We start from the raw sequence: 24,745 nt of genomic DNA, 5'->3' as shown, positions 1-24,745 counted from the left end.
AGAGGCCATCAAGAACAGCCCCGCAGCCAAGCAAATTTGAGTTAATTGGTACCCACTGCACGAAGAAGACTGCACACTAGGGGGCAGCGCAGAGTCTCAGTAAGTGTGTGTTGTGGGGGTGAGGGGGTGCTTACTGAAGGATTTGGGCATTTGTAGGGGTGATATTAGGAAATGTTCAAGGAAGCAAAGTGTTGCTCTGAGGATTGGGTGCTGTTGGGGAGTGGGGTGAGTCTACAATTGGGGATCTTCACAATTTGTATCCAGGAGGTGGAAGAACAGGGGAGGTACGAAAAGCCTGGCAGGGAAACAGCAGTCTCTCGTGTGAAACAGGAGAGGGCACTGTTTGGCCATTTTTGTGGTTTCACGGTGACCTCGTTTTTTTGTCCATGCTCAGGCATATTTATGGAGTGGCCTTGATTCTGTCCTGCTGCATCATGGGGGCACGGTGACCCTGCCTGACGCGGGCGTTCTGTGAAGTTTGTGTGCATCAGGCAGATACCAGGGCCCAGCAGACGAGTCACGGGATGCTTTGTTCTGTTCCTTTCCCACCCCTGAGTTTCATTATTGATGACACGGAGACGGTAATTCTACCTAACACATTAGGCAGCTGTGAGAATTAAGGGGAATAATGTAAAACGCCCAGCATAAAATAAAACACAACGGCCAGTCAATTCCTATTATCATTGTTAAAAAAATATCAAAGTCTGTGATAAAATGGAAAAAGTGAAGAATCAAAATAAAGCCAAATGCAGAAGAGGCACAGGGAAGGAAGCTGAGAGAGGACATCAGATAAGGGCAGTCCCTGAGCCAAGATCTGTCCCGAAGCTCCTGGGACCAGGTGCGTGTGTGTGTGTGTGTGCGCGCGCGCATGGACGCACGCACACGTGCCCGCACCCTTGCATGAGGAAGGTAAGAAATGTGCCAGCAGCTGGCTGTTGTGGCTCATGCCTGTAATCCCAGCACTTTGGGAGGCTGAGGCAAGAGGACTGCTTGAGTTCACGAGTTCAAGACCAGCCTGGGCAACTTGGTGAGACCTCATCGCTACAAAAAATTTTTTTTCAAATTTAGCCAAGTATGGTGTTACATGCTTGTAGTCCCAGCTACTTGGGAGGCTGAAGTGGAAGGATCACTTGAGCCTAGGAAGTTGAGGATGCAGTGAGGCATGATTGCACCATTGAACTCAGCCTGGGTGACAGACTATGATGAGATTCTATCTCAAAAAAAAAAAGGGGTTATATACCATAATCCAGTGGAAACTGCCCCAGGAATGCAAAGTTGGTTTAATATCCAAAAACCAATTAATGCAATAGAGTACATTAATAAAATACAAGACAAAACCACATGATCATGCCCATAGACACAGAAAAATCAGTTGACAAAACCTAACACCCTTTCATCATAAAACACTCAATAAACTAGAAATAAAAGAGAACTTTCTCAACCTGATAAAGGATGTCTAAGAAAAACCCACAGTTGGAATCACACTAAATGGTTAGAGACGTATGCTGTCCTCTCAGTGTCAGGAACAAGACAAGATGTCTGCTCTTGAAACGTGTATTCATCATTGTACTGGTCAGGGCAATTGGGAAAAATAAATAAAAGGCATTCGGATCAGAAAGGAAGAAGTAAAACCATCTCTATTTGAAGATGGCATGATCTGTCTACAGAAAATTTTAAGAAATCTGCAAAAGTACTAGAGCCGGTAAACAACTTCAGCAAGACTGTGGAATACAAGATCAATATTTAAAAATCCATTGTATTTCTATAAAATAGCAATGAATAATCTAAAATGAAATTAAGAAAATAACTCCACTTATAAACAAGAATAAAATATTTAGGAATAAATTTAAACAAGTACTAGATTTGCATACTGAAAGCAGGAGGAGAAAGAGGAGAAGGACAAGGAGAGGAGGAGGAGGATGAGGAGCAGGAAGAAGACGGGGAGGCAATGTGTTCAGGATGTCTTGTGATTCCCGAGACCTGAAGCCACCTGTCAGGTCAGGCATCCCCTGTCCTTCCTCTCCCTACTCCTGATCTGCCGCCTCCGGCTTGCACCTCAAATCTATTCTGCTCAGGCATGGAAGTAATTGTGGTGTGAAAGTCTGCCTGGTGGCCGGGCGCGGTGGCTCAAGCCTGTAATCCCAGCACTTTGGGAGGCCGAGGCGGGTGGATCACGAGGTCAGGAGATTGAGACTATCCTGGCTAACATGGTGAAACCCCGTCTCTACTGAAAATACAAAAAACTAGCCGGGCGTGGTGGCGGGCGCCTGTAGTCTCAGCTACTTGGGAGGCTGAGGCGGGAGAATGGCGTGAACCCGGGAGGCGGAGCTTGCAGTGAGCCGAGATCAGGCCACTGCACTCCAGCCTGGGAGCACAGCGAGACTCCGTCTCAAAAAAAAAAAAAAAAGAAAGTCTGCCTGGTTGGACCAGCTGTTCCACACACTGGCCTGGCGAAGTTATTTTCAACTCTTCTCAAGCCAGCCATGAACGTAAGGGAGAACTCTGCACTGGATGCAGTTCACTCTGGGCAGTGAGACCAGCTGCAGAGGCCACCCAGGCCTGGGAGTGCCTAGAACTCCAGCCGGGAAGGCCTGTGGCTGAGCTCAGCTGCAGATCAGGTTATGCCCGCAGGCCCTGTAGGGTCAGATTGTGGCCCTCAGGGTCCTGGGGGCTCTGAGCAGCCTCAGGTCTGTGCCCCTGGAGGCCTCGCCTCTAGGGCCCGGTGCTTCAGTGCGGTCCTCAGGGCCTGCAGGATGGCACCCTGGCTGGTCTGCACGTTGTAGTCACTGAGCCGTAGCAGGCGCTCGAAGTCTTCCTCCTTGTAGGTCATGTTGGACAGGGCGTAGGGGGAGGTAGCCCCGGTGAGATTCACTTGGCCAGCCTGGAGCTCTGCGGGGCTGCGCTGGACACCTGCCCAGGGGTGAGAGGGGTGTCAGGAGCAGAACGCCGGGGTCTCCACAGCCTGGCAGCAGCACATAGGGAGGGCTGCCCCCACTGGAGGAGCCCCGGCTTTCCTCCCAGCTCTCTGTGTCCTTTGCCCAGGGATGTAAGTGTGGGTGGCAGGGTGCTCTTTGGAAGGATACTATTTGGCGGTAGAAAATACAATTTCATATTTCGTTGCCTTGCAGCGTGACACTCCTTAGGCTATTCTGGCAGCCCCACATGTCTGTACATTGCTTCGGGGCAAGGTGGAAACAGCCGGAAGAGGGAAGTCAACTGGGTTTGTGAACGGATTCTTAGGACTCACAGTGGAAGCAAGGGGGCAGCGAGAACTTGCTGAGAGATGTAGGTTCTTTAGAATTCTCAGATGTGGGCTGAGCATGTTCAGAGGAAAGCTGGGAGATCTAGAATGATGGTGGGAACCAGAAAGCTGGGAATATCGCACAAAGACGGCAATGAGTTTTTCCCACCAGAAGGAAATAAAATTCTGACCAGTTGGTGAGAAGAGAGGATAGGAAGGAATGTGATGGGGGTTTAAATTTCGGGAGCCCCTGAGGAGAGGCCCATCTCCCTGAGAAGGGGCCCAGCCTGGGCTGGGGAAGGATGATGGAGAGGCTGACTGAGTTTCCCACAGAGCAGGAAAGCAGAGGGGCCCCAGGCAGCTGGGGGCACTAGGGCAAGTGGAAGGCCGCAGGAGCCTGGCGTCATGACAAAGGGGACCACTGCATAGTGACCCTGCAAACAGAGGGCCTGCAGGGATGTGGGCATCAGCAAGGAGGCCAGGGTGGGCACTAAGGTCTGGGTGGGCCTGGATGGGCCTGTCCTGAAGCCTTCTCCTGGCAGACTCACTTCCCTTCCCTCTGCTGGGCGGCGGGGGGCCCAGGGCAGGCCTCTGAGGGGCCAGGCAGCCTGGGTGCTTGGGAGGGGATGCCTCACCGGGGGCTGAGTGGTCCTTGAAGGAGGCATTGACCAGCGGGAAATGCAGCAGGATCGGGGCCTCGGGGCAGGCGGGGTCTGAGAAGAGGTGGCACTCCCTTGGCTGCTGGTGGTCCTGAGGGCTGGGTTCCACCCGGGGGAAGGGCAGACCCCGGGCCTGGCAGTACAGCTCTGTCTGCTGCAGCGCCTGGTGGGGAGAAGGTGGCCCGGAGAGAACCAGCCCGGCCCAGGTCAGTGCTGGGCCAGTTCCAGCACACACCAGCTGCCTCAGTGTCAAGACAACGGCCTGGCTCTGTCCTGTCTGTGGTCAGGCCAAGCTGCAGAGTGACTTGGAGGGAGACCCAGGGGGAGTCCAAGGACTCTGGTGGTCTGCAATGTTGCTTGGTTAAAATCTCTAGGTGGGGTACAGACCCACCCCCAGCCCCCCAAACTCCAACTCTGGATTGCTATTGCTGGATTGTTCAAATCCCAGAGCCGGGAGGGGACCTGCATTTGCACAGCGTCTCAGGGGAGGTCTGGGGGATGGACATGGAGATTCTAGGGTCTCCTCTCAACTCTGTCCAGCTGTTCTTTGGAGGAGGTGTGGGGAGGTCCCTCCCTGTTCACCTGGCCTGGGAGCCCAAGGCCCCTGCACCACCACAGCCCTTCCCACCTGAGGACCCTGGCAGGAGCCAGCAGATCAAGGCCTGACACCCCTCCTTCCCTTCGGGACCCAGGCGGTGTGGGGCAGTAGGTCAGTGGCCCTGCTGTCTGCCTCTGGAGCTTGGCCTGGCTAGGCAGAGGGGTTCCCCTGGGGTGACCAGCATACCTCAAAGGGCGCAGATAGAGAGTAGTCGAAGGAGAGGATGAGGTCCAGCCTGCGGCCCGGCCGGAACATGGAGGGACAGCTGGTGTTGATGAAGTAGCCAGCGTCCACCAGGCAGAGCTGGGGCTCCTGGGGAGTCAGCTGGCTGGGCGTGGAGTCAAGCTGGCAGTCTGGTAGGAATTGCAGGATGGTCAGAGGCCACCACCCTGCCACAGGTCATCCATGTCCCCTTCTCTCCTCTGGGTCACTCCCTGAATGCCACCAGTCCTTCCCCAGGACCTTCCAAGGGGATCTTCTCCAGCCCATACCCCAGAAATGGATGCTGACCTCCTAGGCTTCGGCCAGTCCCTGCCACACCACCCAGAGGCCCAACCTTGTGACCTAAGGACCCCTGGCCATGGCCCTGACCTGCCCAGGTGGAGAAGCCTTTGTGGCTGCAGTAGTCCTGGTGTAGCTGGAGGCCCTGGAGGAAGTTGGGGCTGCGCTGGTGGAGGGGCCTGCCGGTCAGGAAGCCTTTAAATGCCTGGGCCAGCGCCGTGCCCGGCTGCAGCCACGAGGCCTCCAGCCACGAGGAGGTCTCCAAGGAGGTCAGGGGCTCCTTCTCTGAAGCCAGAGAAACAGACATTGGACCCTTCTTCCCCTCACTTCTTCCCCTCAGACACCGCACACCACAAGCAGAGTCTGAAGGAACAGCATCATCCCAGCCCCCTCAGTGCCCCCACCCTTCCCACCTAAGCTCCTGGTCTTGTCCTTGATGTGCTGTTTCCAGGACTCCCCAGAGCTGGTGAGGTCATACCAGGCGTCCAGCAGGTTCAGGGAGAAAACGTTGCTCCAGATGGCTGAGGGAACCCCAAGAGAGGTCAGCCTCAGGCCCCAGCCAGCGGCCCCTCCCTCGGGTGCTGATGGAAAATGGGAGCGGGGAGAGGGCTGCCCCTACCATGTACCGCCCCCCGCCACCTACCCCTCCCCCTCGTCCTGACGTTCTGCCCCACCTGAGCTACAGGACCCATGTCATTCAGACGCCTGGCCCAGGGCTGCCCAGGGCCTTCAGAGCCACCACTCTCACCTTCCAGAAAGCAGATCCGGGGCTCCGGGATCCTCCTCATCAGCCGTCCCATGAAGAACTTGGAGCCGAAGAGCTCAGGAGGGACGAAGGCTCCGTACTTCAGGAACCCGACCTCATAGGGGGAGAACTCAACCCACTCTAATGGGGTGGGAGGGAGAGGCAGGAGTGTGAGGGGAGTGGATTACGGAAGCCCCAGCTCTGGCCAAAGATACTGCCCCTGCCCCCAGCAGGCCTGAGCCCTGCTGTGCCTGACGCCAATGCAGCAGATGTGAGCAACGTGCACTCTTGGGCTGACCACACCCTTCCCAGGCCTTGGTCCACACCCTCAAGCACTCCCCACTGCCAAACACAGAGAGCGGCCCCGAGTCCCTCAGGACTCAGGAAGGTTGGGCAATCTGTGCGGAGCTTCCAGCGTGAATTCTCTGGGGACTCTCGGGGTGCAGAGGATTTGGAGGGTGGAGTATGAGGAAGGGGGAGTGGGTAGAACCGTACCCTTGAAGTCCAGCGTCTCCAGATTGTTCTCTTTGACATTGAGGCTCAAGTAGAGGGGCAGAGGGTTCTGACCCCGTTCCAGGGCGGCTCTCTGTCCTGACAGCTTCTGATCCATCACCTGGGGCCAGAGGGCATCAGGGCCTAAGTGAGGCTGGGAGTGTCCTGGAGGCAGCGGCTCCACCAGGACGGGGGCAGGATGGGGGACCAGGCTGGGGGTGAGGAGGCACCTCCTCCCGTGGGATCTGGGAACCATATGTGGGTCAGTTCCCACTCGTGCCCCCGTGTTCTGACCAGCCCTAGATGCAGGGTCGCTGGACAGAGCATGCAGGCTATGTACTGTCAACCTTCAGCGAGGGCCATTCACAGGGACTACAATGCCAGCAGTGCTTCCAGGCCCATCTTCGTGGGTTTAAGGGTGAAGTGGGTGTGGATACTGACACACAGACACAAGGACACATGCACATATACATGTATTGCTTTGCAGAAAGGACACAGCAATGCCCTTTTAGCATATACCGAAGCCTATGCCAGGGATGGATTGCCTCCTCTTCTAGCTTCTCCTTAATGCAGTTCAAGTTTCAGCCCCTACCGAATGCTTTCCTTACATCCTTGCCCTCCCCCATTGTCCCTCTTATTTCTGGCTTTGCACAGCATGAGGTTGTACCCCATTGTTTATTCTTGCCTTCTGTTCTTAATTTCCTCTTCAATAGAGCTCCAAGCTCTGTCTTTGTTTTATCTTATTTTGAGATAGGGTTTCACTCTCTCACCCAGGCTGGAGTGCAGTGGTGCAATCTTGTCTCACTGCAACCTCCGCCTCCCAGGCCCAAGTGATCCTCCCACCTCAGCCTCCTGAGTAGAGTAGCTGGGACTACAAGTTACATTTGGCTAATTTTTGTATTTTTTGTAGAGATGGAGTTACACCATGTTGCCCAGGCTGGTCTCAAATTCCTGAGCTCAAGCAATCCATCTGCCTTGGCCTCTCAAAGTGCTGGGATTACAGGCATGAGGCACCACCATCCATGGCCCAAGTTCTTTGATGGCAACGACTATAGCTTGCCTTTTGGGGGAGCCTCCACAGAGCCTCCCTGAATTGTGGGGGAACAGAAAGACCTCATTCTATGCTGAACTAGAGTGGCAAATGGAGCTCTTCCCAAGCACCAGCAAGGCTAATGGTGCTGCCTGCCGGGAGCACCACCTTGGGAAGGATTCTGCCGCCAGAGCTGAGGTTGATGCCTTCAGCTCTGGGCTGTTTCTACTGGGCAGTACATGTGCCACGAATATGTCATCCTTCCTTTGGGCTCTCCAAGCTGAAGAGTGTCTAGTTCTAGAGGCTCCCAACCTGCCACAGCAGCCCTTATCATCAGATTGACTCAGTGAATGTGTACATGTGAGAGCATGTGAAGCATGTGGACCTCTGGGTCTCCACTGAGAATCAGCCTGTCAGAAGTCACTTTGGAGTTTGCCTTTTAAAAACCTGCAGATGATCCTGATGGCCAGCCAGGTGTGAGGATTCCTACCCAGCCTACTCAAGGGGGGTCCCTCTCCCACATCCATGGCAAAACCCAACACACCCAGTGTGTGTGTCCTCCTCGCTGGCAGCTCATCTGTCCCTGACAAGAACACTCATGTGTCAACCAGTCGTTTTTCCACCCCATTCTTCAGTGGTCCCCAGTATGAGTTATAGGAAATTTGCAGGAAATCTCTAAACAGGGCTCAATCCCCTGCCATGGATGGTGGTGGTGTATGTACAAGTCAGTCCTTAGGTACAAATGTGTGTACATGATCCCTTCTCAAAATCTTTTTATTTAGAAACTCTGTTGCTCTTTTGATACATATGATGAGGGAAAATGTGTCCTTTTACTACAGTTGCGCAATTTATGCCCTAGGGAAAGTTCTGGAAAAAGATCAGCACACCCCTGCATCTACTGAAACAGCACCCACCCAGTATATCTAATGGCTCACCAGTAAGCTGCGGCAGGACTCTCAGTCTCTAACCCCCCAGTTTCCAAGCGAGTAACCCCAACCCTGCAGAACACCGTTCTGATGATTTGAGGGTCCCATGGGAAACACTGGAGCTTGGTGCAGTACTGGCAATGCAGACTAAATGGAAGGCAAGTGTGTCAGCTCCTAACTCAGGAAAGGATAAGAGAACCACTCTGAGTTTCTCCTTGAGGAATGATGAGCAGCTTCTAAGCAGTTCGGTACTTGCCAGCAAAAGACTGAAGAAAAAAGTTTCAAAGAGATGAGAGTTTGAGAAGCACTGATTATAGCTAGTGTATTTTATGAATGGGTTTTTATAAAAACCTAATCATTATTAAAGATGTATGTAGGCTAATAAAGTCATTCTGAGCAAAATTTCAGGGTATGATATTCATTAATATTAACGAAATTGTGATTTGTCATAAATGGAGTTATATTTTCTGACATTGTAAAGTGACTTTTGGTACTTTAGATTATTACATTATAGAGGTAATAAATACTTGTTTTTATCTAACATCTTTAAAAAATTAGAAATAGACACTAAAATTGCCTGAATAAAACATTATTTTATAAAGTCTACAATGAATGTTGGCTTTAAGAGGTAAGGTATGATAAACAGAAGAAAAAAAATAATAAATTGAAAACCTTTCCTATTGGGACAAAATTTTAAAAATAGCATAGGTGCTTTTTTTTGAGACAGAGTCTCACTCTAAAGCCCAGGCTGGAATGCAGTGGCGTGATTACAGCTCACTGCAGCCTCAACCTCCCATGTTCAAGTAATCCTCCCGCATTAGCCTCCTGAGTAGCTGGGACTATAGGTGTGTGCCACCACGCCCAGCTAATTTTTAAATTTTTTGTAGAGACAGGGTCTCACTATGTTGTTCAGGTTCATTTTTAAGAATATATAGGTATCTAATAATACCACAAGCATTTCTATTTTTGTGAACAATTAAAAAATTGTCTTCTAAAAATGTTTATAAAGCTTACACACAAAACCATGCATTAAGTCATTACTGGAGGATCCAATGGTAATTAAATAAAAGTCTGCTGTATAGCCGAGAATCAAACTGCATTTTCTAGCACCTTGTAAAGGGAACTGTTAAAACAAGCTTCTCCCATTCTATAGTAACTAACTGCTGCCACCCAGCAGGAAAGTCAGTTAATAAAACATGACATCATCAAAACTGAATATGAACTTAAACAGTAGATCCAAAGACTACATAGCACATAGTGATAAAATGAAAATATTTCTAGTAATTATGTTGGCTTTATAAATTCAATGCCATTTCAATAAAAATCCCAAAAACATTTGTCACAAAACATGACTAGGTGATTCTATCATATAATTAGAACAGCAGGCCAGGTGTAGTGGCTCACACCTGTAATCTCAGCACTTTGGGAGGCTGAAACAGGTGGATCACTCAAGGCCAGGAGTTGAAGGCCAGCCTGGGCAAAGTGGTGAAAAACCATCTCTACTAAAAATACAAAAATTCGCCGGGCATGGTGGTGTATGCCTGTAGTCCCAGGTGCGTGGAAGGCTGAGGCACAAGAATCACTTGAACCCAGGAGAAAGAGGTTGCAGTGAGCTGAGATTGTGCCACTGCACTCCAGCCTGGGTGACAGAGCAAGACTCTGAGGAAAAGAAGGAAGGGAGGGAGGGAGAGGGAAGGAGGGAGGGAGGGGAGGGGAGGGAAGGAAGGAAGGAAGGAAGGAAGGAAGGAAGGAAGGAAGGAAGGAAGGAAGGAGGGAAGGAAGGAAGGAAGGAAGGAAAGAAACAGCAAAGGGGCAAGTACAACCAAGAGAATACTGAAGAAGAATTCAAGTAGACTGGTAACTTGGCCTATCAGATACCAAGATTTATCACAAAACTTTAGTCAGTGTGCTATTGGCATAGGGATAGAGAATCTGTCCTGTTGGAACAGAATAGGGCACTCAGGAAGAGTCCCGGGAATATAAATATACGAAAAATATATGAAACCTGATATATGACAAAACTAGCAATGCAGATCAGTGGAGAAAAAATTCAGTAGATGAGACTGGGAAAATTTGTTATTAATGTGAGGAAAAAGCAAAGTTGGATCCCTAGCCACATGATACCTGGAGATAAATTCTGGGTAGATTAAAGTCCTATTAATAAGAAATAAATCTTTTAAAAATTTTATAAGAATGTATAGAAAGATATTTTATAACTTTGGCGGAGGGAAAAGGAAGACTCCCCAAAATACAAACCATAAAGGAGAATGATAAATTAGATTATACTGAAATTATGCATTAAAACCATTAGAACTGATGAGGGTTCACATCAAAAATATATAAAGAATTCCTGCAAAAAAATATGAAAAAGACAAATTAAACAGGAAAATGGAAAGGGGTTTGAATAGGTAATTCATGGAAGAGGAAGCCCAAATGATAAATATACTTAAAAACATAAACTGTCTAACTAAAATTCAAAGAAATGTTAAATGATAAATGTTCCTTTCACACCCCATAGTTAAACAAAAATTTAAAAGTCTGCCCAAGATATAGAGAAAAAGCAACTATTATACACTGGTAGTGGGAGTGTGAATTAACACAACTCCTTTGGAGAATGGTTTGGCAATAGGTAGGAAAGTTGAAGGTGCACAAACCCAGTGGCCCAACAATTTAACTACTAGGTATGTATCTTGGAGGCTTAGAGAATCTCTAATGCAGGTGTACAAGGAGACTTGTACAAAATTGTTCATGCAAATAGTATCATATTTTTCTTAAGGATATATATGTTAAAATTTGTGAACTGGAAAACCTGGAAGAAATAGATAAATTCCTGGACACATTCAACCTACCAAGATTGAACCATGAAGAAATAGAAAAGCTGAACAGACCAATAACAAGCAATGAGATTGAACCAGTAATAAAATGTCACCCATTAAAGGTAAGTCAAGGACCTGATGGCTTCACTGCTGAATTCCACCAAACATTTAAAGAACTAATACCAATTCTACTCAAACTATTCGAAAAAATTCAAGAGGAGGGAATACTTCTAAAGTCATTATCCAAGGCCAGGACTACATTGATACCAAAGCCAGATAAGGACACAAACAAAAAAAGAAACCTACAGGCCAAGACCCCTGATGAATATAGATGCAAAAGTTCTCGACAAAATACTATCATACCAAATTCAGCAACATATCGAAAAGATTATTCGCCATTGATCAAGTGGAATCCATCCCAGGAATGCAAGGATAGTTCAACATACACAAATCAATAAATATGATACATTATATCAACAGATATAGTTGGGATCAGTGCCCTGGTTACATAATCAAAAATGCCTTCCCAAGTCTCACCTTGTTCTTACCTCTCCTAGAACCTTTGAGAACTATCTTTTTATTACTAATCTTTGGCCCTTGCTTGATTAACCTCTTAGTAAAGTTTGTGTCTTTTAGATTACAGTAGTTCCAGGTAAAGTCAATGCTGGTACAAGGCTTCCAACCCATCTTGCTTACTGACCAGGAGAATTAAAGTGTTCTGCCTACAGGCCCCTTAGATCGGGTATCCAGAGATTTTTACTCCTCTGGTGCTTGGCCAGGGCCTACGCCCATAACATAAGCAGGAAGCAGTTACAGAAGACAGATTTTCACCCTTCTGCAGCCCTGTTAAGATTAAGGAGGAGGGTCTAATCTCTGAGACAGGAATGAGATAGGAGGCGGGGCTCAACTCTGGAACCAGATTGGAGACTGGCTGAAACAGGGAAGGGCTGAAAGCACCTCTCCGTAAGACATGCTCACCAGTATCATGATAGTTTACTCATTCCCCGGCAACAACCCAGAAGTTACCACCCTTTTTCTAGAAATTTCTGAATAACCTACTCCTTAATTTGCATGTAATTAAAAATGGGTGTAAATGTGACTGTGGAACTGCCCCTGAGCTGCTGCTCTGGACACACTGCTGATGGGTGCCCTGCTCTGCAGGAGCAGTCACAGAGCTGTAACACTGTGCCCTTGATAAAGCTGTTTTTCTACCACCAGCTAGCCCTTGAATTTCTTCCTGGGGGAAGCCAAGAACCTCCATGGGTGGAACCCCAGTTTTGAGGCTCCCTTGCTCTGCAACATGATGATAAACCTAAATTCAGGATGGTGTTTGCCCCTGGGGGCAGGAGGGAAACAGGACTGGGGAGGGAATACAAAGGGCTTTAACTGTATCTGTAACATTTCATTTCATAGGCTGGTTGGTAAGGTCATGCATATTCATTATGTCATTATGGTTTATTCAATGTCTTAGGTGTGAAGATTTTCATAATAAGTAAAGATTGAGATTTGCATAATAAATGTTTATAGCTAATACAAAAAATAAGGATGGTAGTTTCTAAGCAGTGTTGTACTTAACCAGTAAGAAAAATACTTAAAAAAATTCAAGGCAAATACACGATAATCATTCTTTTTAAATTCCTTCTATATAAATTTATTTTTATACCCATTAACCAATTTTTCTTCCTCCCCTCCCATGATAATCATACTTGATCAAACTCCTGACCCAAAGATAAAGATGAGTCCTTCTGCTACTAATCTTTTCCTTACATTTTGTCTTTTCATTGTTTCAAATGCTTTTGAAACTTTGTTCAGATAGCTATGTGCGGTAAAACAATAGCGTGAAAAAATAGCTGATTTTAATAATTGTATCAGTGTAAAGTTCAGCAGTTAACTTACTAAGCTTTCCCTCAAGGAGCACTGTAATTTTTTTTTAAAAAATGAATGTTTAGTTTTGTCTTGATGCTGTTAGAATAAAGAAAAATAGCTGACACTTCATGCTTATTCTATGCTGAGGTATCACTGAGTATTCCGAACAGCTCTATAACTTAAGAACCGTTGTTATCCCCATTGTACAGATCAGAAAACGGACATACAGAGAAGTTAAATAACTTGCCTAAGGATACACAGCTAGTAAGAGGTAGTGGGGTTAGAACTCAGGCAATCTGGTTCCAGAGTTTGTGCTTTTAACACAACCCTAGAGATGAAGAAGAACAGTACATTTCATATTGCAGGATAAATAAAAATGGTTCTAGCAATCTTACCCACTCAAAACAAAAGCTTTGTTTGCTTGACTGACTTTGACACTGACTCATTCCCAGCTTTTGGGAGATCCAGAAATTTCTGTTTTATAGCAGTTAATTAAAGAATCTGCTAACTCAGAAAGGCAGCATTCCAAAGTCAGGCAGACACTAAAACACAGGGTCTTCCACGCGGCAGGAAATGTGCATCGCATGTCAGCTGCTTGGGCGCTCTGCCTTTGCCCCCGCGGTGCACACACGCTTCTCCCCACGTGCTCAGGCGCCCTACCTGGCCGTGCAGCATGGACTCCAGCACTAGCGCCCACAGATCCACAAAAGATGTGGGGTGGCCCTGCTCAGCCCGCAGCTCCAGCTCCCGGCGGTAACTCGCCAGGCGCTCTGGGGAAAAGACCTCCAGCTTGCTCTTGGCCAGGTGCTCCCGGGCGTGTCTGATAGGTCCCTCCAGGTCCTTCTGCGACCACTCAGGGTCCTCGTACAGGTGGGCCATTGTCCTGGGAGAACGAGGGGACAGAACAGTAGGAGCCCGAGGCCCAGCACGGGGCGCTGCAACCCCTTCTTCCCACCCTGCAGCTTCTCCTGACGCGTGGCTTCTGCCGCCAAGGCTGGGCCGATCTGGGAAGCGGGTCTCAGGGCTGTCTCTCCTTCTAGACTGGCGCTGTCCAATATTAATACAATGTTTGCCACGCGCAGAATTTAAAATTTCCTAGTAACCACATTAAAAAGATATACAAGCCTGTAAAATTAATTTTAATATTTTATTTAATCGCTATATTCAAAAATTATCATTTCAACATGTAATCAATACAGTTACTGATGTAATTTCTATTTTTGTTTTCAAACTAAGTCTTCCAAATTCACTGTGTTTTTTTTTTTTTTGTTTTGTTTTGTTTTTGAGACGGAGTCTTGCTCTGTCGCCCAGGCTGGAGTGCAGTGGGGCAATCTCAGCTCACTGCAAGCTCCACCACCTGGGTTCACACCATTCTCCTGCCTCAGCCTCCCCAGCAGCTGGGACTACAGGCACCCACCGCCATGGCTGGCTACTTTTTGTATTTTTAGTAGAGACGGGGTTTCACCGTGGTAGCCAGGATGGTCTCAATCTCCTGACCTCGTGATCTGCCCGCCTCAGACTCCCAAAGTGCTGGGATTACAGGCGTGAGCCACAGCGCCCGGCCTTCACTGTGTATTTATAACACACCTCAATGTGGACTGGCTGCATTTCAAGTGGTCAATAACCACATGTGGCTACTGGCTACCATAGTGGCTTACTGTACTGGACAGCCCAGTTCTGGACCCCACTCCCATCTTCATGGTCCTGTCCTGAAGCCTTTTCACACTGTGCTTGTCAACAGCTGTCCCCTAAACTCCTCTGAGGAGTTTCCTCTTCTTTTCCTCCTTAAAGTCACATTTCAATAAGACTCAAAGGAACGAATCTCTAACAGCGGGATGCTGCACCTTGTCATGCTGCAGGATGAGGGCGTAGGGAGGTCATGCTATCCTTAGGTAAAAATAGCATTTTGACCTCAATGTCTACACAGTCTTAAATGGACAATAAGGGAATCTACCTCCAGTGTGGTGAAGATTAAATGAAATAATAACAATGAACGATAAAAAGAGCTACCAGTTAGGAACTCCTGGCTGTGCCGGGCATTAAGTTAAGTGCTTTACTTGGGTGATCCTCCGACCCCAGTCACACGTGGTATGTGCCATGATTGCCCCTGTTTGGAGCTGCGTCAACTGAGAATCGGAGGAGATAAGTTGCTCAGGGTCAGCCAGCCAGTAAGTGGTGCTGCCGGGACTCAGACCCAGCTGCATCTGAGCCAGCTACCTCACAGCCCTTCAGTAACATCCGGAACACACCTCCTGCACCGCCTTGCTCATGGCAGGGCTTCTGTAAACGTCTGTTTCCTCCCTTGTGGGAAAGTTGCTTGGCTCCTATCAGATCACACTGCTCACACCTACTTGGCCTCCCCATACAGAGGGTCCCTCTGGTGTCCACTCTGCCCCGCTATGGCCCCTGATCATCTCTGCCGTCCAGTCCCCCAGGAGCCTCACCACGTAGAGCCTGAGACGCCACTGAAGTAGGTCACACAGTCCAGCAGGCCCAGCTTCTGCAGGGCCAACAGGTGGCCGTAGAGTGAGGTCATGGCCCGGGCACCTCCTCCTGTGGCCATGATGCCCACGATGGGTACCTGGACCACATACAGACACAGGCTGGATTAACAAGGAAAGGGGCCAGCTGCCTCCTGTCTCACCCAAAGCCCTGCCCGCTCCCTGTCTCCAGGGCCCACATGGTTGAGGCCTGATAGAGTCAGGGTCAGAGCTAGGTCCAGCCTTCTGGAAGCAACGGCTCTCAGCCCAGGATGGAGCTCCCAAGGGAGTTAGATCCCCAAAGCCCACCCACGCTCCCATGTCTCCCCACATATGCCCACTCTCCACTGACTGGAGTTTCTGGAGAGGCATAGGAATCAGGTACTCCCTTATGGCCAGTCCAGGATATCTGCACACACATCTCCCTGTGCCCCCAGACCTCGTCCTCCTGCAGGTCTCCGTCCAGCTGCAGGGCCTGCTTCAGGGCCTTGGCCACCACCTGCTTCCTCCTGCTCAGGAAGGCCTGCTCCTCTGCACACAGATTGAAGCCCAGGTGCACGGCCAGCTCCTTGGAGCTGTGTCAATGGAGGATCCAGGGGTCAGGGGACACCTGCAGAGCTCAGCCACCGGCTGGCCAAGCCCACAGCAAGCTGCCAAAGAAGCCCCTCCTCCAATCTCAAGGACCACCCTTGTCCACAGCCCTCCCCTCCTGCATGCCCGCCTCTCACTGTCCCCACAGATGTGAATGTCCCTTACCAGCCCTCTGCCTTGAGCTGCAGCCTCACTCCTGGGACCTGAAATCAAAGCCAGACACCCTGCTGAGACCCTCCTAGACCCTAAGCAGCACATGGGTATCCCCTGGGGCCTTGGTCCCCTTCATCTTCTTCTTCTTTTTTTTTTTTTTTAAGATGGAGTTTCGCTCTTGTTGCTCAGGCTGGAGTGCAGTAGTGCGATCTTGACTCACCACAACCTCGGCCTCCTGGGTTCAAGCGATTCTCCTGCCTCAGCCTCCAGAGTAGCTGGGATTACAGGTATGTGCCACCATGCCCAGCTAATTTTTGCATTTTTAGTAGAGACAGAATTTCCCTATGTTGGCCAGGCTGTTCTCGAACTCCTGACCTCAGGTGATCCACCTGGCTCGGCCTCCCAAAGTGCTGGGATTACAGGCTTAAGCCACCGAGCCCAGCCTTATCTTCATTCTTACTGTCATTTCCCATCCAGTTGAGGCCACTTACATCTTGAGCAGGAACATCCATGGTCACCTCCTTCCCGATCAAAGGCCTCAGGGGCACAGTGAGGCGCCGAGCTGAGTTGTCCCCATTCCAGACATTGCTTGTGGAGCTCTGGAGGGAAAGCATCATTCATTCATTCAAAAATCCCTACTGAGTATCTAGACTGTAATCCAGGCAGACACAGTCTCTCCCTGATAATACAGAATATTATAATATTGGTAAGTATCATAAGTATAATATTGATAAGTATCATAACTATAAAATTATAAGAGCTAACATTTATGTAGTACAAAGGCATTGTTCTCACTGAATAGCATGTGTAAATTTATAAAGACATGGGTAATGAACTGATGTTAGTAAATGTCGTGAAGGAAATAAGTGGTGTGATATGACAGTTTCTAATGCAACCAAAGGTGGAGTGCGTGGGGTTTATTTGAGGTGGGGGTCAAGGAGGACCCTCTGAAGAGGCACCATTTGAGCTAAGATGTCGAGGAGGAGGAGGAGGCAGTCTTGGAAGGAGCCAGTGGGGGACAGGAGAGCACCTGGCATGTTGGAAATGACAGAGGAGACAAGGATGGCTGGCGCATCGTGCATGGGGGGAGTGTGGAACAAAATGAGGCGGCAGAGGTGGGCGGGTGCCAGGCTGTGCAGGGCCTTGTGGGCACAGATGTCATGTCTTATTCTGAGGGTATCACTGGAGGGGCTGCTGGAGGATTCAAAGATTGATATGGTGCAGCAACCCCATGACCACTCTGGCCCCTGGTGGTCCTCCATGTCTGCCAAGGGTGAGGTATCTAACTAGGGAGGCTGACAAGGCCACAGGGGCCTTGGCCCTGGTGGGCAGGGAGAGCAGGGAGGGGCCTGCAGCAGCTGGAGCTGCCCAAGCCTGGGGATTACAAATGAGGTCTAGAGCCAAGACCTACCCTCAGGCGCCCACTCAGCTCTGTCTCTAGGGCTGCCATGTAGTGGAAGCGGAAGGCAGAGGCTGTGCCCAGGGAGGATGTCTGTGTGTCCTCATAGGACCCCTTCAACTCCAGCTCCAGCTCCAACTTGTCCTGATCTAGGGAAAGAGTGGGTGGGTTAGCATGAGAACAAGAGCCCAGAACCCCAGCTCGGACCTGGAACAGCAGCACCACCACTTGGACTCAGAGGATGCCCGGGAGCCTGGGCCATCGTCAATGGCATTCTGAAAAGGGCCCTTCCCAGTCCACGGGGCCCACAACCTCCCTGCCCCAGACACCTGCCTTCTGCCACATGCTCTCCCCCAGGTCAGGGGACCCTCCTGCCCAAAGGAGACCCATGGGCCTCTGTGCCATGTTGGTGAGAAGGGAGAGGCATGCTCTATCCTGCTGCTGGCCTCCCGCCCTGTGCAGGCTTCCCAGCAATCCTCCTCACCCCCACGTCCAGGCAGAGTCCAGGCCTGGTTCCAAGCCGGTCTCACCTGCAACCACAGCGGTGCTACCTGCGCTGTCCAGATGCACATCCAGGCATGACAGCTCTCGGGCCTGGGGAAGACCACATCATGGGCAGGGGCCTCTGCAGGGTAAGCTGAGGTCCCCTCAACTTCAACCCTCTGAGCCCCACTGTCTCAAATCCACCACACACACAAGGAGTTGTGGAGTTGTGTGGGCTCAGGATGAGTTTGGCTGCAGAGGCCCTTCACCCCATGGACGATCCTCTGCCGCCGCTGAAGCTGATGCTCCCCAGCATCCAGGCGGGCCCCGGCTCCATACCTCCCCACCAGCTCTCCTGGCATTGCCAAACTCCCGAAACCTCCTAGAGCGCCCAGCCCTCAGATACAGCTCTTTCTTCTTTTGTTTCCCTGTGGCTTGGAGCTGGAGGAGATATTCTACCACAACTCCAAATAATCTAAGCAAGCTGCCCGTCCACAGGAGGGTGGACTGGGTGCCGGAGAAACACTCAGAACATCTCCTGGCTGTCGTCTGTGGCCTAACTGGGGACACTGACAAGGCCAGGCCCCCGTGGCCTTGCCAAGGGAGTCTGTGTGCTATCTGTGAAGCATACCAGCAGATGCCCGCCACCCATGCTCCACACAATCACTGAATTTGCCCACCCGCTGCGTGTCTCCATCACCTCCTAAGAGGCAGTGCCATTGGCTTGACTTTATTTTCATGTGTATTTTTAAAAGTAATACCCGCCCATCAAACAGCCCCTGGGAGCTTAAATGCTGGGCTCTAGGTGCCTTCGCACGTGACCCTGGACCCGCCTGCTCCCAGGTCTGTGCCGCTGGTCTGGGACACCGTGTGGCTGGTCTGGGACACTGTGATAAAAGCTTCTAGCGCGTCGCCCGCTCGCCCCCTTGCGGCCATTTCTGTTCACTGCAGCTTCGTGAGCCCGCGGTCAGGAGCGCTGACAGGGACTCTCCCGGTCCCAAGTAGGAACTGCCTGAGCCCCAGATCCGATCTCTAGGATCCGGTCTCCGAGGTCGGCAGCACACCGCCCTGGGAGCTCCCTCTGAGCCTCGGTGACCTCAACATGAACAACCAGAAGGTGGGCCTGGCCTGCCTGATTTCTTCACCACTTCCCAGGGAAGCGCTCAGTCAGTCCCTAAAACTATGAGTTCACCGCGGGTGACTAAACGCCTTCCGGAAGCACCCCCAACAGCTGTGGGCCAGAACCTCCTCTCGGCAGAGCCCTGCCTCCCCTCTCTCTATGCGCCCCTTAGCTCCAGGCCCTTGCAAGACCCACAGCCCCAGGTGACCACCTGGCTGGAAGGCTAGGGGTGGTTTTACCACGAAGCCCTGCCCCTTCCTTGTCCCTGCTGGTCCACACCCCAGGCAGCTGCTCTGGGGCCCCTCCCCTAAGCCTGGGGAAAGCGCTTACCACAAGGACTTTGTTGGTGATGAGGTTTTCTGGGCGATCCGACCTGGAAAAATCAAACCATGCAAAGGCAAACGCTTCTTGCACTGACCTCCCCCTCCCGCCCATGTGGGGTCTGCCTGGGTGATGCTGAGGGCTCTGTAGGTCCTGGATAAGGTTCAGAGGGAAGGGGAGATGCTTTGCAGGAGGAGAGGGGAGGGGAGAGAGCAGGCATTGAAAACATCGGCCTTCCTCTGCATTTCCCTGAGAAGCCCCACCCCACACCCAACCTCTCTGGCAGAGGTAGGAGATGAGGGCCAGTCAGGCAGACTGACCACAGGGAGATCTAGGTCAGGGCCATTTCCTCAGACAGAGCCTGAGTCCCGAGACACTCCCTGGGCTGTGTGACATTACTCACGTTTCTTCCATCAGGAACTCCACATCCAGCTCCTCCTCTCCCTGAAATCAGAGAGGATGAGCAAGTCATCAGCACATACCTATTTCTTCAGAGTTGACACAGTTCTTTTACAGGTGTCATCTCATCCTCTCAAGCAGTCTCTAAGGGAGGCACGTTAGTACAATTATTTCCAATTTACAGACGAGGAAACTGAGGTTACCTGCCCACATTGCCCGTGGCTAGTAAGTCTGCAGAGAACAGGTCTCCCTCCCTTGGAGGTCCCACAACTCTGGGCAAGACTGAAGGGGAAGACAAGGAGCACAGCCAAAGGAGGCATGATGTGCAGGACCCATTTGTTTTTCTTGAGGAGGGCCCAGACCCCCGAACTCTGCCGTCCCCACCCCCAGGCTGCAGCAGGAAGGCAGGTAAGGCCTTCACAAAGCAGGCCTTGGCACCACCAGCAGGAGTGATGGATGCTGAGCTGTGTTTTGAGGGGTGTTAGGAAGTTCTCCACCTCCCAAAGCCTTCCTGCCACCGGTGGCTAAAATTCCTCCACTGGGTGATTTAGCCTGTTAACTGTAAAGTGAAGCCTTCTCCTTGCTTATTAAAATGCAAATATCTCTGGAAGGGGTTTAGATTTTCTGTGAATGAGTTCACCCCAGCAGTCTCCCAACAGGTGGGAGAAACAGCAACTTCCTCAGCTTGGAGTCAGAAGAAGTGCGGCCCACGGGGACTTCCCCACCCACCTGGGGACTCTGGGAGAAGGTTTTCCGGAGCAGCTTGCCAGGGAGGACTTCTGAGATATCATAGAGAACCTTGAAGCAGATGTCATCCTCCGTGATTGAGTCCTCATCATAGATGCTAAGTTCCAGAACATTCTAGGAACCAGGAACAGCGACTTAGCATTTTACCTGCTCATAGCGAGAGTAGCTCACCTCTGTTGAGCCCTTACTTGATGTCTAGAGCCAGAGAAGATTATTATGCCCCCACTCTTTTGCACTTCAAAAAAAAAAAAACTGTAAAACTTAAATATAAGGAAATCTTATTAAATTTCAAATTTCCTCCTTCTAATTTTTGTTTTTATCAAACATAAAATTCTGAGCTGGACATGGTGGCTCATGCCTGTTATCCCAGCACTTTGGGAGGCTGAGGTGGGTGGATCACCTGATGTCAAGAGTTCGAGACCAGCCTGGCCAACGTGGTGAAACCCCATCTCTACTAAAAACACAAAAAAATTAGCTGGACATGGTGATGGGTGCCTGTAATCCCAGCTACTCGGGAGGCTGAGGCAGGAGAATCCCTTGAACCTGGGAGGCAGAGGTTGCGGTGAGCTGAGATTGTGCCATTCAACTCCAGCCTGGGCAATAAGAGCAAACTCCGTCTCAAAACAAAAACAAAAACAAAACAAAACAAAACACATAAAAGTCTGTCAAAGAATTCTCTCTTCCTCTCTCTCTGTCTGTGTCTCTGTCTCTCTCCTTGGCTTCTCTGGCTCCCTGAGCTGCACCCTAAGGTATGTGCTGGTGACCTTCCACGGTCTTCCACACACAGTCTCATCTCACCCCACAGCACGACCCAGTCAGGAGGGGGCTCTTACTGTCTCTGTTTCATAGCTAGGCTTCGAGAGGAACCCAGCTTGCGGGAGTCAGTCCCACCGTCAGTTGGTGAAAGGACCATGTTCATGCTTTCATACATTCCCTTGCACACAGCACAGATGGGCCAGGCCACAGAGACCCCCTTCTCCTAACAGTTTCTCTGACAGCCCCGAGGAAGCATGCTCGACCCCAGGAACCCTCGCATGGGGGTCTGGCCTGTTCACAGGGAAGTGGCCAGGAGTCCCCGGCCTTCACCTTGACCTGACTTTGGATAAGGAAATGGAAGGCCTCATTCCACACAGGATGACTGGTGTCGGTGAGCGTCTTGGTCTTAAACTTCATTCCAGGCACGGTTGACAGCTGTAGGATCACGTAAGGGTCGGCCTCACTCACTGCCAAGGTTAAGGAAGGCTCCATGAGGGAGGATTCCTCACACCCCTCTCCACGGGCCACGCCAGTTTCCTATCAAGACCCTGGCGGTCACCACAGGTGACCCAGCCCAGCCCCAGGGTGCTCGTCTTGGCCCTTCCCATGGGATCCGGTCCTCCCTGCTCCCGCCAGAGCGCACAGGACGGTTACTCACACAGGTCGGCCCTGCGCAGGTTCCGCGCCTCCAGGACCCTCACGGTGAGCTGCCAGCAGGCAGAGGCCTCCTGCTGGAGAGAAAATCAAACTCCAGAGTCCTTCCCACATTCCCTCCCTATGCCTGGAGCTGCTGTGCTGCACCGGGCTGCCGACACCCCTCACCACTCTCCTGGCACTTGGCGGTGCCGACACCGACTGCTGCCAGGCATTCCGAGACACCCTCTGGGGACCACACAGCCTTTGTCCACCTCTGTCTTTGGGGTCAGGGTTCTGGGCTGCAGCAGTCAGGGAATAGCAGCCCACCCAGGGTGGGATTTGTGGAACCCCTTCCCCTTCAGGAACAGAGAAACATGGGGTCGTGGACAGAGCAAAGAACTGAGGGCCAAGGAGTGGCCACCACATAGGTCAGTTAGATGTCAGCCCTTCCCAGAGCTCCCAGGGAGGGCAGCCCTTTGGCAAAACTAGGGCCACCTTTGGTGACCCTACTGCCAGCACTGCCCACCCCTCAGCCCTTCCGGACAGGAAACAGGCGCATGACTTAAGGGACGCTGAGCCTCGGCAGCCCAGTCCACAGGTGCTACCCTGGATCTCAGCAATCTGCACTGTAAAGCGTATGAATGAGGAAACTCCAGGAGCATTGGGCCATCGTAGGGAGCAGTTGGTGCTGTGGGTGAAAGGCCACTACATATTAAGATGCTGACGAGGCCATGTCAGCCACAGGCAGCCCAGGTGAGAGGGAGAAGCAGCTGAGTGGGCAGAAGCTGGAGGAGAAGATGAACAGAGAGTAGGTGGCAGGAGGGAAAGCGGATGGCCAGTGGGGCGTGACTGAGACCTGCTGGGGACAGAGCACTGGGGGTGTCCCCACACCCCACTGCTGAGGTCCCTGGCACTGCCGGGATCAGGAGGGCCCTGGGGTTTCTGTTCCTATGCCCTGCTGCACGGCTTCTTCTGGGTACCTAGCACAGGTTTCTTATAAGCCCCTTTGATGTGAAGTTACTCACATGGGTTTGGCAGGGCAAATGGCATTTTTTTCCTGTGGGCTGACCCCAAGGAAGGTTGTTGGCCTTGCATCCTCTTGGAAAGGAGCCTTCCTAGGAGGACCACCTATGGAGCACGTGGCCGCAGCAGAAAGAGCCCACGTACAGAAGGTCCGTTAGAACAGGGGCTATCAGGAAGGAGCACTGCCTGTGCCAGGGGGTGGGGTAGTGGGAGCCCCCAGCCAGGAGGGGACCCTGCTGGGCCACAGGGTGGCAGGATCCCCAAGGGGCACCAGGCACATGAAGGCCTACGAAATGCTAAACGCAGGAGCCACGCAGTATGGCGGCCCTGCTGAAGAACCCACAGACCACCTTCATTCCAGAAAAAAACACCCTGCTGGGTCTTCTGCCATTCAGCGGCTCTGCCACCAGGTTAGACTCCCCACTAAGTAAGTATGATTGTCTCAGACCCTTATATCCCTTCACCTGCTCCCCCCGATCCTGAGGGAGCCACCAGGCAGTGCAGTGTTTGCACAGTGAACATTCGACATCGCATGGCTGGGAGACTGTTGTGGCAAACCCAGAGCTGTTTCCTGCTTTGCGCTCTCCCACGACCAGACCCACTTCCACTCATGTGGTTGGAAGTTCTTGGTGCCTACCAGGACTGGTCTCCGCTCTGCACAGATGCTGCTTGCCAGGGGCTGGCTCAGCACCCACAGGGACCTGACTCCACTCACCACCAGAAACCATAAAGGACCACGGGCCGCGGCAAAGCCATATGCCTGGTGGCCCTGCCCCTGCATCTTTCCTGTGGTTCCATGCCAATGTCCCTGTCACTCCAGGCAGCTTTCCAGCACAGCATGCACGACCTCCCTGAGCAAAGTAGACTTGTTTCTCTCTTCCTGGGGATTAACTCCAGTGGCACCAGCAACATGTCAACTCTACAAACCTTAAGCTTTATAGATACTGTCAGCAGCAGAGATTTCATGAGCTTCGGGGCATCTAGCTCCATTTCCTCCCCTCACTCAGACTCCACCGCTGCTGGCCACAGGGAGGTGATGGCTGGGACGCTGGGGCCCTGCAGGGTGTTGAGTTTCAATGTCCCACTCCAAGACAAGACAGGGGAAGGGCAGAGGCAGCCTGGCCTCGTTCCCCTGCTCCCCGGGGCCAGGCCGATGCTCCACAGGTCCACAGCTTGTGGGCTGCTCTAAAGCCACTTGGGCTACTAAGAAATGGCCCCAATTACTCACTGTCTGGCCAGTCACCATCCCGGGTTTAAGCACTGTAGTTCATTTCTCCCTCCCATCACCCAGAGCTTCTCAACCTCAGAAAGCCCATTCCCTGGCAGGTCATTTTCCCTACAGAGAAATCCCAATTCTCTTCGCCTCTAAGATCATCGCTAACATGGAGTGCCCAGAACATGGTATTATTGTGACAATGATTACAATGTCTGGTCTTTACGGGGGCTTCGAGGCAGACTCCGGAGGCCAGCTTGTCTGGATTTAAACCCTGGCCCTGCCACTTACTTGCTGTGTGACCTTGGACGAGTCATTAAACTTCTCTTTGCCTTTGTTTCCTCATGTGTAGTGGAAATGATAAGAGTTCTGACCTCACATAGTATTCTGAGGCTTAGAACGTTAATACCTGCAGGCTGCTTAGGAATAAAGTAAGCAGTTTTTAAGTAACTGCTATTACTACTACTGTTCATTAAGTATTTGTCATGCTTCCAGGCACTGTGGATGGTGCAGATACCAAGATGAAATCAGTTTTGTCAGACCCCGACAA

At 51.1% G+C, this 24,745-nt stretch overlaps 1 protein-coding gene across 1 annotated transcript; it reads right to left on the bottom strand.

Annotated features, from left to right (window-relative positions):
• Window positions 1-2,419: 2,419 nt before the first annotated feature.
• PLA2G4D (phospholipase A2 group IVD) lies at window positions 2,420-23,763 on the bottom strand. The gene is made up of 21 exons (XM_031668990.1): window positions 23,541-23,763; window positions 22,146-22,315; window positions 21,982-22,051; window positions 21,654-21,790; window positions 20,550-20,681; window positions 19,825-19,865; window positions 19,431-19,473; window positions 18,028-18,091; window positions 17,510-17,646; window positions 16,590-16,697; window positions 16,111-16,148; window positions 15,794-15,929; window positions 15,319-15,455; window positions 13,535-13,757; window positions 6,240-6,357; window positions 5,748-5,885; window positions 5,413-5,520; window positions 5,090-5,284; window positions 4,685-4,851; window positions 3,877-4,063; window positions 2,420-2,910 (listed from the first exon to the last, which is right to left on the bottom strand). Exons 1-21 carry the CDS (start codon window positions 23,761-23,763, stop codon window positions 2,684-2,686), a joined length of 2,799 nt encoding a protein of 932 aa, XP_031524850.1. The 3' UTR covers window positions 2,420-2,683.
• Window positions 23,764-24,745: the final 982 nt, after the last annotated feature.

The sequence above is a fragment of the Papio anubis genome, chromosome 7 (assembly GCF_008728515.1).
Source record: "Papio anubis isolate 15944 chromosome 7, Panubis1.0, whole genome shotgun sequence".
Lineage (NCBI taxonomy): Eukaryota > Metazoa > Chordata > Mammalia > Primates > Cercopithecidae > Papio > Papio anubis.
The sequence above is the reverse complement of the archived record's forward strand: the minus strand, read 5'-3'. Positions and strand labels throughout refer to the sequence as shown.

Coding starts and splice junctions, on each gene's coding strand:
- PLA2G4D (XM_031668990.1), bottom strand. CDS start 23,763: ATGCAGGGGCAGGGCCACCAGGCATATGGCTTTGCCGCGGCCCGTGGT. Junction 15,930..16,110: donor CAGCTCAAGGCAGAGGGCTG/GTAAGGGACATT, acceptor CCATTGACACAG/CTCCAAGGAGCTGGCCGTGC. Junction 4,064..4,684: donor CTCTATCTGCGCCCTTTGAG/GTATGCTGGTCA, acceptor TCTCCCCACCAG/GCGCTGCAGCAGACAGAGCT.